The sequence below is a fragment of the Chlorocebus sabaeus genome, chromosome 17, assembly GCF_047675955.1.
Source record: "Chlorocebus sabaeus isolate Y175 chromosome 17, mChlSab1.0.hap1, whole genome shotgun sequence".
Taxonomy (NCBI): Eukaryota; Metazoa; Chordata; class Mammalia; order Primates; family Cercopithecidae; genus Chlorocebus; species Chlorocebus sabaeus.
Window position 1 is genome coordinate 34,544,156 of NC_132920.1, and position 11,963 is coordinate 34,556,118.

At 47.6% G+C, this 11,963-nt stretch overlaps 1 protein-coding gene across 2 annotated transcripts; it reads right to left on the reverse strand.

The window, feature by feature from the left end:
- Positions 1–2,914: 2,914 nt before the first annotated feature.
- RPS10 (ribosomal protein S10) lies at positions 2,915–11,454 on the reverse strand. Of its 2 annotated transcripts, none has more exons than XM_007972890.3 (6): positions 11,330–11,454; positions 10,369–10,518; positions 10,011–10,182; positions 6,825–6,902; positions 3,575–3,630; positions 2,915–3,008 (listed from the first exon to the last, which is right to left on the reverse strand). In XM_007972890.3, the coding sequence occupies exons 2-6, from the start codon at positions 10,516–10,518 to the stop codon at positions 2,967–2,969; spliced, it is 498 nt and encodes a 165-aa protein (XP_007971081.1). In that variant the 5' UTR covers positions 11,330–11,454; the 3' UTR covers positions 2,915–2,966. The 2 variants fall into 2 exon arrangements, with proteins under 2 accessions (XP_007971081.1, XP_007971082.1); XM_007972891.3 differs by having other exon boundaries at positions 11,094–11,338.
- Between the last annotated feature and the right edge of the window lie 509 nt (positions 11,455–11,963).

An 11,963-nucleotide genomic window follows, 5' to 3' on the forward strand; every position in this document is an offset into this window, starting at 1 on the left:
GCTTTGCTTGAAAAAATAAAAGAACTTAATTTTTTGACATCAACCATTTTCCTAACCTGACACCACCTGACATTTTTATTTTCCAATAAAACTTCAAGATGCCCTGACTAGTCTCACCTCTCCCCTGCCCCGCAACTCACCTCTGGGCCACTTCAGCCTTCATCCATCTCCCTTGCCCTACACATCCTTAGAATTCAGTCTGGATGCGATTTACCACTTACAGAATAGTTGTTCTGGACTCTTCATGTATAGCTTTGGTTTTGTTTTCCCAACTCGACTGTCAGGTGCTTAAGGGCAAATTTTGAGCCTTGCTTCTCAGAGCTCTTATTCGCAATGATCCTTGAGCAGCTAATGAATGATTATTGATTGGAAGGGCTGTTTTCATCTACCCAGGTAGGGATAGAGCTGGCAGGCACCAAGATCCACTTCTACCTGCATGTTTTTATTCACATGCTCTTTTCTAGACTCCTCGGGTTTCCCCAGAGTCCATGGGTGATCTTGGAGTATATATTATGAAATTAATTTGAATCATGAGGAAAGAAGTTGGCAAAGAGCCCTAGCTAAAAAAGTAAGATTTTAGGGCCAGAAAATCACTAAGGTCGTAGAGGAAACCTATTCACTAGCTGGCCTGTGGGAAACAGAAAGGCAGGAGCTCCTAACATTTCACAGTGGAATCCAGGTTAAACAATCACAAAGCGTGTGAACATGGGCAAACCACTTGACATCACTCGAGCCAGCAGAAAAATTGGATAAAAAGCAATCTTTGAAACGAGCCAAGGCCGTGCTGAAACGAGCTTCCCCAAACACTGCTGCTTTCTGCCAAAGCAAGCTTCTATTTTATTGGTGGCTCAGATTCCAAAGTTCACTTCCCAGGACTAACAGTTAAGTGCATATTTGGAGTTGCCATCAGCTGCCACCTCGTGGTCTACATTACAACTGCCTATCAATACTGAAGGTGGTTTAGAATTCTCATCTGTGTAGTTTAGAATTGTCACAAATCTCATTTGACCATTTTTTTTTTTTTTGAGATTGGGTCTCAATGGATGGTTTCAACTACTGGGCTCAAGTGATCCTTCTACCTCAGGCTCCTGAGTAGCTGGGACTACAGGTGTGTGCCACAGTGCTCAGCTTCATGAGATCAGTGATTATTATTGAGTCTTACTCTGTCGCCTAGGCTGGAGTGCAGTGGCACAATCTCAGCTCACTGCAACCTCTACTTCCTGGGCTCAAACAATCCTCCTGACTCAGCCTTCCAAGCAGCTGGAACTACAGGTGAGCACAACCATGCGAGCCTGATTTTTGTATTTTTTTTTTTTTGTGGAGATGGGGTTTCACTGTTACCCATGCCGGGTCTTTAACTCCTGGACTCAAGTGATCCACCCATCTTGCCCTCCCAAAGTGCTGGGATTAAAGATGTGAACCACAATGCCGAGCCCCATTTAACCAATTCTTGTCCATTTCTATACAATGCTTAGACCACGGTACTCCACAAATGATTCCTAAGTTCCCAAAACCCATAAGATGCACTTCCAATTAGCTACTAGTTTTTCTGGCTAAAAAACATTACCTTGGGCCTGTCTTGAGCCACTGGTTGGTTCAGAGCTGTTATATCATGTTTTAACCACCTCCATCCCAGTAACTCGTATTTACTGCAGATAGTCATGGTGACTGATCTGCAAGCCAAGGTTGGTGTCCTGCTCAGCAAGTCTGCAGGATTGTCTCAGCTCTCACTGGGCTATGCCAAGTTTCCCTTCTGGCATGGTGCCAGGTATATAGTATATTTGCAGTCCCTCTCCTGCATCCATGCTGAGATCACACTTGATCAACAGAAGACTGTACACACATCTCTAGTCTATTTAGTCATGCCATGACGGATCACCACTCAGACACCAAGGAAAACTACAACTCTTATTCCTTCCTTAAAGGAACCCTGGACAGCAAAGCTCCTACTGCCCAATATTTATTCCAATTATGTTAAGACATAAAAATGTTGGTCAGGCACGGTGACTCACACCTGTAATCCCAGCACTTTGGAAGGCCTAGGTGGGCATCTCACCTGAGGTCAGGAGTTTGAGACCAGCCTGACCAACACACAGAAACTCCATCTGTACTAAAAATACAAAATTAGCCGGGCATGGTGGCAGAAGCCTGTAATCCCAGTTACTCGGAAGGCTGAGAGAGAACTGCTTGAGCTGGGAGGCGGAGGTTGCAACGAGCTGAGATTGCGCCATTGCACTCCAGCCTGGGCGACAAGAGCTAGACTCCGGCTCAAAAAAAAAAGTTGTCAGATGAGTTTCAAATGTTTTGGTCCTTGAGACAGGGTCTTGCTATGTTTCTCAGTCTGGTCTCAAACTCCTAGCCTCGAGCAATCCTGCCTCAGGCTCCTGAGTAGCTGGGACTACAGGCCTTAGTCACTGTGAACAGTGTTTTTTTTTGCAGTTTTCTCCCTTGATTCTTGTCAACAAACGCCGAGCCTTGAAGACTTATATTAGTAATGTTGGCCTAAACACCATTCCTGTGCTTCTTCCCCATAAATTGAAGGATAACCATTTCCTTGGTTACTTTTCATCCTCCCTCTCCAGCACTTCTTATAGTTCCCGACAGCAGGCACAAATCACAACTCCCAGGCAACCAGCAACTTTCCCACCACGCAGAGCTGAGGCAGCATGCCTGGTCTGGAGAAGGGACCCAGTTTTCCAACTGCCTCCGAGGTGCAGCACCATATGGGACACCACTCTGCAGGGAGGCGCTGGCTAGAGAAAGCAGGGCACATGCCAAAGCCAAGGACAGCAGCAGCCGGTGTCACCCAGGACAACGACAACCCCCCAAACCAAGCCAGTACTGTCCCATTTACACTCTGACCCTTAAAACGTTCCTGTTCAAGCTGCACAAGGCAAACAAAATGGACACAAGATTAAGGTTTTTTAGCTGTAAGTTTATTCAATGCAAAATAATCCTCTTCAATTTTACTGAGGTGGCTGACCACGTCCACGACCAAATCCGCCTCTCTGTAAAAGAAAGCACATCACATCAGCATGAGCAGCACTCTGGTTCGGCCTTGTGGTTTTGCTAACTTTCAGGCCTCATTATAACTCCAGAGGCCCCCAAATGTAAACAGCTGGGAAAGAGCTGAGTACAGGCTGTAAATCCCAGCACTGCCCCTTACTGGATGTGGGGCTATATCCAACGTCTAGGCCCATTTCCTTGGTAGCTGTAATTACCTCTATTTTATAGATGGGGAAACATCATATGAAAAAAGATGGAGGATTTGATTTCATACCATCTTGGTTCTTAAGCCCACTCACCTTCCACTGTTTAGTTCAATGTCAAGCATTAACAAAACAGAAAATAACAGCAGGCCACATGTACTGATTACTGAGACTCATTTCAGTAATTTACATATTTACAAAAGTTTGCATGCTACATCTCAATGTAAAATTGGAATTTGAAAAAAGGGGGAGGAGGGAACTGGCTGACAGGACCATACTATACTACATCCCCACAACTTGCCGAGCAACCAGACTGAGGCCGGAACAAATGACGGCTCATGGAAAACAAATAGGAAGATACTCACAAACTGGAATTCGGTTGCTGACCCAGCCCCAGCCTCGGCTTTCTTGTCAGCACCAGCTAGAAAGTGAAACATCGATTTAGAATCATCATATTATCCAATCTACTATAGAACAAGGGAAGACAACTCACCGACTCCAATCTTGCAGGAAAAGCCACGCACCACCCCATTAAATATAAGCAAATTACACCAGTGGTGGGGAACACCACCTCAGCCACCTTTGCCTCTCCTGGGGTGCCCTTCTCAGCCTTCCAATACTCACAGCCCAAACTATAAATCCTCCCAAAGGATTCCCACTTCCGATCACACTGACTGACTTACCCACTTCAGAGCAGCATCTAGATAACAAAGGGAGCGTAATTAGGGAAGAACTAACATGTAAAGGGGCAAGGGCCCACAAAAGCCTTAATTACCATGGGAGAAAAGCAGACAAGATGCTGCCCTGTCCTATATCCCAGTCACAGCTCATCTTATACTTATTTGAGACAGGGTCTTACTCTGTCGCCCAGGGTAGAGTGCAGTGGCACGATCTCAGCTTACTACAACCTCTGCCTCATGGGCTCAAGCGATCCTTCCACCTCAGTTGGACTGTAGGCAGCTAATTTTTATATTTTTTGTTTGTTTGTTTGAGACAGAATTTCGCTCTTGTTGCCCAGGCTAGAGTGCAACGGCACCATCTCGGCTCACTGCAACCTCTGCCTCCCAGGTTCAAGTGACTCTTCTGCCTCAGCCTACTGAGTAGCTGGGATTACAGGCACGCGCCACCATGCATGGCTAATTTTTTTGTATTTTTAGTAGAGACGGGGTTTCTCCATGTTGGTTTCTCCAGGCTGGTCTTAAACTCCCAACCTCAGGTGATCTGCCCGCCTCAGCCTCCCAAAATGTTGGGATCACAGGCATGAGCCAACTGCGTCTGGCCCTAATTTTTATATTTTTTGTAGAGATGGGTTCAGCCATGTTGCCCAGGCTGGTCTCAAACTCCTGAGCTCAAGTGATCTGCCTGCCTCGACCTCCCAAAGTGCTAGAATTACAGGTGTGAGCCACTGCACCCAATTACAAAGACTTAAGGAAAAAAAGAATGTAAAATATTTCAATACTGTTTATACTGATTACATGTTAAATTAACACTTTTGGATATTTTAAAAATCGATTTATTTATTTATATTTATTTATTTTTTTTTTTTTTGAGATGAACTCTCACTGTTGTTCCTGAGGCTGGAGTGCAATGGTGCCATCTCAGTTCACTACAACCTCCACCTCTGGGGTTCAAGCAATTCTCCTGCCTCGGCCCCCCGAATAGCTGGGATTACATGTGCATACCACCATGCCCGGCTAATTTTTTGGATTTTAAGTAGAAATGGGGTTTCACCATGTTGGCCAGGCTGGTCTCGAACTCCTGACCTCAGGCGATCTGCCTGTCTCAGCCTCCCAAAGTGCTGGGATTACAGGCGTGAGCCACCGCGCCTGGCCCTGACTTATTTGAGTTGGGGGGTCTCACTGTGTCGCCCAGGCTGGAGTGTAGCAACAAGATCATAGCTCACTGTATCTCAAACTCCTAGGCTCAAAACAATCCTCTTGCTTTGGCTTTCCAAGTAGCTAGGACTACAGGCACATACCACCATTCCCAGCTCACTTCTACACATATTTGATTAAATAAAAGACATTAGTAATCAAATAACCTGTTTCCACTTGCTTTTTCAAGTGTGGCTACCAGGAAATTTTGTATTAGATCTATGGCTCACATTGGGCCCAAGGATAGGGGGAGGAAAGCAAATGCCAATAACGAATATGATTTCAGTAATCATTAAATTTCTTTTTTTTTTGAGACAGGGTCTTGTTCTGTTGCCCAGGGTGGAGTGCAGTGGCATGATCTCGGCTCACTGCAACCTCCGCCTCCCAGGCTCAAGCAATTCTCCTGCCTCACCTCCCGAGTAGCTGAGATTATTACACGCAGGCACATACCACCACGCCAGGCTAATTTTTTCAAGTAGAGATGGGGTTTCACCACGCTGGCCAGGCTGACCTCGAACTCCTGACCTCAAGTGATCCACCTGCCTCGGCCTCCCAAAGTGCTGGGATTACAGGCATGAGCCACTGTGCCTGGCCCATAATCATTAAACTTCCAATATCACCAACTTCCTCTCAACCAAGGGCTGGAGAAATTCTTTCCTTCTACTACCCTGTATGGTACTCAGGTCAAGTGGTCACTTCTCCAAAAGATGACAGGAGGAAAGTAAGAATGGTAGAAGTTAGTAAAGACTCTTCTTGTATGCCTTGCTTTTGTATCACAATCAACAGTAAGTGACTTTAAAAACAAGTTGAATCCAGCCGGGCAAGGTGGCTCATGCCTGTAAATCCTAGCACTTTGGGAGGCCGAAGCAGGCAGATCACGAGGTCAGGAGATCCAGACCATCCTGGCTAACACGGTGAAACCCCGTCTCTACTAAAAATATAAAAAAAATTAGCTGGGCGTGATGGCGGGTGCCTGTAGTCCCAGTTACTCGGGAGGCTGAGGCAGAAGAATGGTGTGAACCCAGGAGGCAGAGCTTGCAGTGAGCTAAGATCGTGCCACTGCACTCCAGCCTGGGCCACAGAGCAAAGACTGTCTCAAAACCAAACCAAACCAAACCAAACCAAGTTGAATCCTATTATTCCTTTACAAAAATACTAACAAAGGCTCCTCATCTTACTGAAGTGTTTTTTTTTTTTTTTTTTTGAGACAGAGTCTTGCTCTGTCATCCAGGCTGGAGTACAATGGCATGATCTTGGCTCACTGCAACCTCTGCCTCCCAGGTTTAAGCAATTCTCATGCCTCAGCCTCCTAAGCAGCTGGGACTACGGACCCCCACCACCACACCACCCTAATTTTTGTATTTTTAGTAGAGACAGGGTTTCATCATGTTGGCCAGGCTGGTCTCGAACTCCTGACTTCAAGTAATCTGCCCACTTCGACCCCCACCAAAGTGCTGGGATTACAGACATGAGCCACTGAGCCTGGCCTGAGTTTTGTTTTTTAAAAAATTCCAGTCCCTAACTCAGAAGGCTTTCCTCCTAATTCTCATCTATGAAATCACTGCATAAGGAAAGAAGCACAAAGGACTCCAGCTGTTCTGATGCTCTGCAGAATGAAACCAAGAATCTTTCCTGGTCATTGTGTCATCATCAAGGGCTGAGCCCCACCCAGCCAGAGCCAGCTGTGAGAATCCAGATATTTCACCCCAACACCCCTAATATAGGTGATGCATTTACTCACGTGGTACAGCACTCCGTCTGTAGGTATCTCTGTCAGCTTCCCCTCTTGTGAGTCTCGCAGGTCGCTCACCCTCCAGACCTACGTAAATCAAAACACACTGTGAACATAGGGCAATCTGGGAACTCTGTCCCTTAAAGCCAAGAAAACTGGCATTGCTCTCCAGTTTTCACTGAGCAACCACTTGGTTAAGATGGGTTAATGGGGACAGGAACTCCTTAAACCTATAACGTCAGCTAGAAACAATTATTTCTCCATAGAAACTTATTGACAATCGTGGCTGCAAATCTGCGAAGAAAAAAAAAAGGCTTCCATTTTGTTTCAACATAAAACCATTGTCCAATTATTGGACCAATCTAGATATCCAGCTATTTCTGTGAACATCTGGATAGCCAAACTTTTGAACCTGACCCACGTTAAGTGGAAAACTTAGTATATGCAAATGGAAAAGGAAGTATCCTAAGCTGAAAGTCCCAACTCCAATATTAAGTACATAATCTACGGGTTACCAAGAATCCTTTAGTTCCTCCTGGGCTTCTTCACATACCTGTTAGGCTGTGGGATACATATTAAGGGGGAAACTGTATTATCTCTTTTTGAGACGGACTCGCGCTCTGTCACCCAGGTTGGAGTGCGGTGGCACAGTCTCAGCTCACTGCAACCTCCCGAGTAGGTGGAATTACATGCACGTGCCACCATGCCCAGCTAAGTTTTGTATTTTTAGTAGAAAGGGGCTTTCAATCTGTTGGCCAGGTTGGTCTCCAACTCCTGACCTCAAGTGATCCGCCTGCCTTGGCCTCCCAAAGTGCTGGGATTATAGGCGTGAGCCACCATGCCCAGGCCTTTTTCTTTTTTTTTGGTTGTTATCTTTAGTAGTGACAGGGTTTCACCATGTTGGACAGGCTGGTCTTGAACTCCTGGCCTCATGTGATCCTCCCACCTTGGCCTCCAAAAGTGCTGGGATTGCAGCTGTGAGCCACCACACCCTAAGGCACAAACTTTAAGAGCTACCTTTTAAAAATTATCATAGGCCAGTGCGGTGGCTCACACCTGTAATCCCAGCACTTTGAGAGGCTGAGGTGGGTGGATCACAAGGTCAGGAGATCAACACCATCCTGGTTAACATGGTGAAACTCCGTCTCTACTAAAAATACAAAAAAATTAGCCAGGCGCGGTGGCAGCCACTTGTAGTCCCAGCTACTCAGGAGGCTGAGGCAGGAGAATGGCGTGAACCCGGGAGACGGAGCTTGCAGTGAGCCAAGATCGCGCCACAGCATTCCTGCCTGGGGGACAGAGTGAGACTCCGTCTCAAAACAAACAAACAAACAAACAAAATCATAAATGGCCAGGCACAGTGGCTCACGCCCGTAATCCCAGCACTTTGGGAGGCCAAGGCAGGTGATCACCTGAGGCCAGGAGTTTAAGAACAGCCTGGCCAACATGGTAAAACCCTGTCTCTACTAAAATTACAAAAATTAGCCAGGTGCGGTGGTGTATGTCTGTGATCCCAGCTACTCAGGAAGCTGAGGCAGGAGAATCACTTGAACCTGAGAGGCAGAGGTTACAGTAAATTGGGATCGCGCCACTGTACTCCAGCCTGGATGACAGAATATAAACAAACAAACAAACATACACACACAGTAAGTAACGGTTTAATCAAGTATTTTCTCTACCCAGTTACCTTGGAACTTACCCGGAGTCTGTGTGATTGGAATATGAACTATGTCTCTTTTTTTTTTTCGAGACAGGGTCTTGCTCTGTTGCTCAGGGTGAGTGCAACGGCCAATTGCAGCTCAATGCAGCCTGGAGTTCCTGGGCTCAACCACAGGTGTGCACCACCATGCCTGGCTAATTTATTTTTTTGTAGAGACCGGGTCTCACTATACTGCCCTAGCTGATCTCAAACTCCTGGACTCAAGTAGTCCTCCTGCCTTGGCCTCCCAAAGTGCTGGGATTACAGGAATGAGCCACTGCACTCAGGCAGAATGAACTGCTTTCAAAGCAGAAATAAATCATGTAATGAGTGGCAAAAATAAATGTCAGGCCCAACTAAATCAGAATATATCAAGCACAGATAGGCACTGGTATTTTTTTCCCCCAGAAGATTCCAAGATGTAGTAGAGAACTCTTGCTAAAAAGATGTATTATGGGCTGGGCACGGTGGCTAACTCCTGTAATCCCAGCACTTTGGGAGGCTGAGGTGGGTGGATCACCTGAGGTCAGGAGTTTGAGCCCAGCCTGGCCAACAGAGTGAAATCCCATCTCCACTAAAAATCCAAAAATTAGCTGGGCATAGTTCTGGACGCCTATAATCCCAGTCTCGGGAGGCTCAGACAGGAGAATTGCCTGAACCTGGGAGGTGGAGGTTGCAGTAAGCCTAGATCGCACCACTGCACTCCAGCCTTGGCAACAGATGTCTACCTGATCACCAGAATCCGTTGGGGAACTTTCCTAACAAATTCCTAAGCTCCATAAAGTAACTCTCCAGGGGAACCTGGACCCTCTGATGATCACATTTAGGAATCTGTGCATTTTGTCACTCCAACCTATGCTCTCTGCAGCTCCTACAGTTTCATAACAAAGAACCATAACCTAGACAAAATACAGGCCAGGCACGGTGGCTTACCACTGCACCCCAGGCTGGGCAACAGAGCAAGACTCCGTCTCAAAAAAAAAAAAAAAGCAACTGTAAGCCAGCAATGATCTCAAGAATCAAAAGATAATTCTCCTCGCACCACACATGCGTGCATATCCTTTCACACCGTGGTATACACCATCCGTTCTCCACTCCACTGTTTCTAATTTTTTCCCCTGCTGGCAAGAAAACTACAAACTCTTCTGTTTCTTTCAAGGTGGTAAATGGCTTTGCTTTGGACTTCTTGGGAAGAGTACAACACACTCTGCTGGAAAAGTTACTCAACGTTCTATACCACATGTGTCTGGATGTTTGTACGGGTGTGGGTGAAGAAAGCGACAGACTATCTGTGCTTAAGGCCATCTCATGGATGGCCTGAAGAACTGAGTCTAGTTCTATTCCAAGTCCCAAGCTGCGGGACAAAGGTTCTAGCACTTGACCAAATGCCTGCAGGCCAAAGCCCTCTAAAGCTAACACCAGCTATGAATGCTTCTGTCCCTTACACAAAAGAAACTATCTTCAAATAGCTGAAGGCATTTGTTTGGGCACCATACCTTTAGGCCGAGGCCTGCCAGTCTCTGGACGGCTACGGCGTAGGGTGGCAGGCACAATCTCCGGGGGCAGATGAAGGTAATCACGGAGATACTGGATACCCTCATTGGTAAGGTACCAGTAGAAATGTCTCCAGGCAAACTGTTCCTTCACGTAGCCTCGGGACTTGAGAGACTGTAAGGCAAAAAACTTACTGTTAAGGTATAAGTAGAAACTTGGATCATCCTAGACAAGTCTCCAGTCCCAGCCCTTCAAGTTAGCAAGCAGCCCTGGCAGTCCTGACCTCCCCTTTGGAACTTGCCTTGAACGTTAGGGGAAGATCCCTCCATCCCATCCCAGTCTTCCTCCTCACCCTCCTACCTGCATGGCCTTCATGACATGAAGGTTGGGCACATTCTTGTCTGCCAGCTCCGGGTGCTTAGGCATGTGGACATCCTTCTTGGCCACCATGACTCCCTCCTTAAAAAGGAGTTCGTAAATGGCAATCCGGTTCTTCTTAGGCATCAACATCTGCAAGAAGGAGATGACTGTCAAGAGCACTTCTGAGTAACGAGGCCGGGGCCCAGTAATCAAGTTCGTGACCCTAAAGTGACCCACACAAAACCGTAGAAAACATGCCGGTGGGAGGACTCAGCTTCACAAAACAGATTCGGCAGAGGCCAGCTCCGTCCCTCCCCATCCCCATAAACAGTTCAGGATGAACAAAAAACATGTCAGCATGTTAAAACCAGCATAGTGGTGCACATTCGCGCCAAACTTCCTTAAGTTATCACAATTACAAAGGTCGATGGCGGGGTGAGAGGAGCAGACCCTATATTATCGGGAGCAGCTGGAGGCCATCAGCGACTGTACCCAGCGCGGAATCGCGCGGCTGTACCATAAGGTACACAGGGAAGGCCCGGAGGAGTAAACCCCTGCTTCTTGAAGGCGGCAGACCCCAAACCTTAGGGCTAAGGCCTTCGCACCCTCGTTTCCTACCACACCTCCCCCAAAGTAGAGCTCCAGTGCCAGGCAAGGAGGCAGTCGGGGGAGTCCTGTCCCCAAGGAAAAAGCGTGTCGGCGGGACACTGTCTCCCTAGTCTCACCTGGCAGGTCTCCGCCACGCACTGCCTTCATCCTCCCCCTCTCCCTCGGACAATCTTCGCCTACCAGCTGCCCCCTACCCCATAAAATAAACCTCCAGCCCCTGTCGCTACTCAGAAATGGGTGTGTGGGGAGTGGGAGAGAGGCCCCCTGCCCGCATCCTGGGAAGGAGCAGCCGCTAAGGCAGCAAGATGTCCCGGATGGGAGCCGATGGAACTCGAACTCCACAGAAACTCACCTCGGCGGCTGCAGGGTCCGGGGCCGGGGCTGGAAAGGAAGGAGCATGCGCGGTGCTGCGTCTCTTCCGGGCTGGCGTGGCCCCGCCCCCCGCCAGGACCCGCGCGGAGCCTGGGGTGGCCTCGGCGGTGCCTGAAGGACTGGCGGATCTGACCACAGAGCCCGACCGCTTGAGGGACGCACGCACTCACTAGGAAACCGCCGCCGGGAACTTCTGAGCTTGCGTGCTTTATCAGTATAGGGTCACCTATTTTGGGCTGTCATTTTAGAAACGCTTCTTCTTTTTTTCCCCGCCCAAAATTTATTATGCAAGTGATATATGCTCTTGGAGCAAGAAAAGAGAGAGAACATACAAATTAGATGACAATAAAAGACTAAAAAGGTAATCCCATCAACCAAAGAGAATCACTATTTTTTTTTTTTTTTTTTTTTTTTTGAGGCAGAGTCTTGCTCTGTCGCCCAGGCTGGAGTGCAGTGGCCGGATCTCAGCTCACTGCAAGCTTCGCCTCCCAGGTTTACGCCATTCTCCTGCCTCAGCCTCCCGAGTAGCTGGGACTACAGGCGCCCGCCACCTCGCCCGGCTAGATTTTTTATTTTTTAGTAGAGACGGGGTTTCACCGTGTTAGCCAGGATGG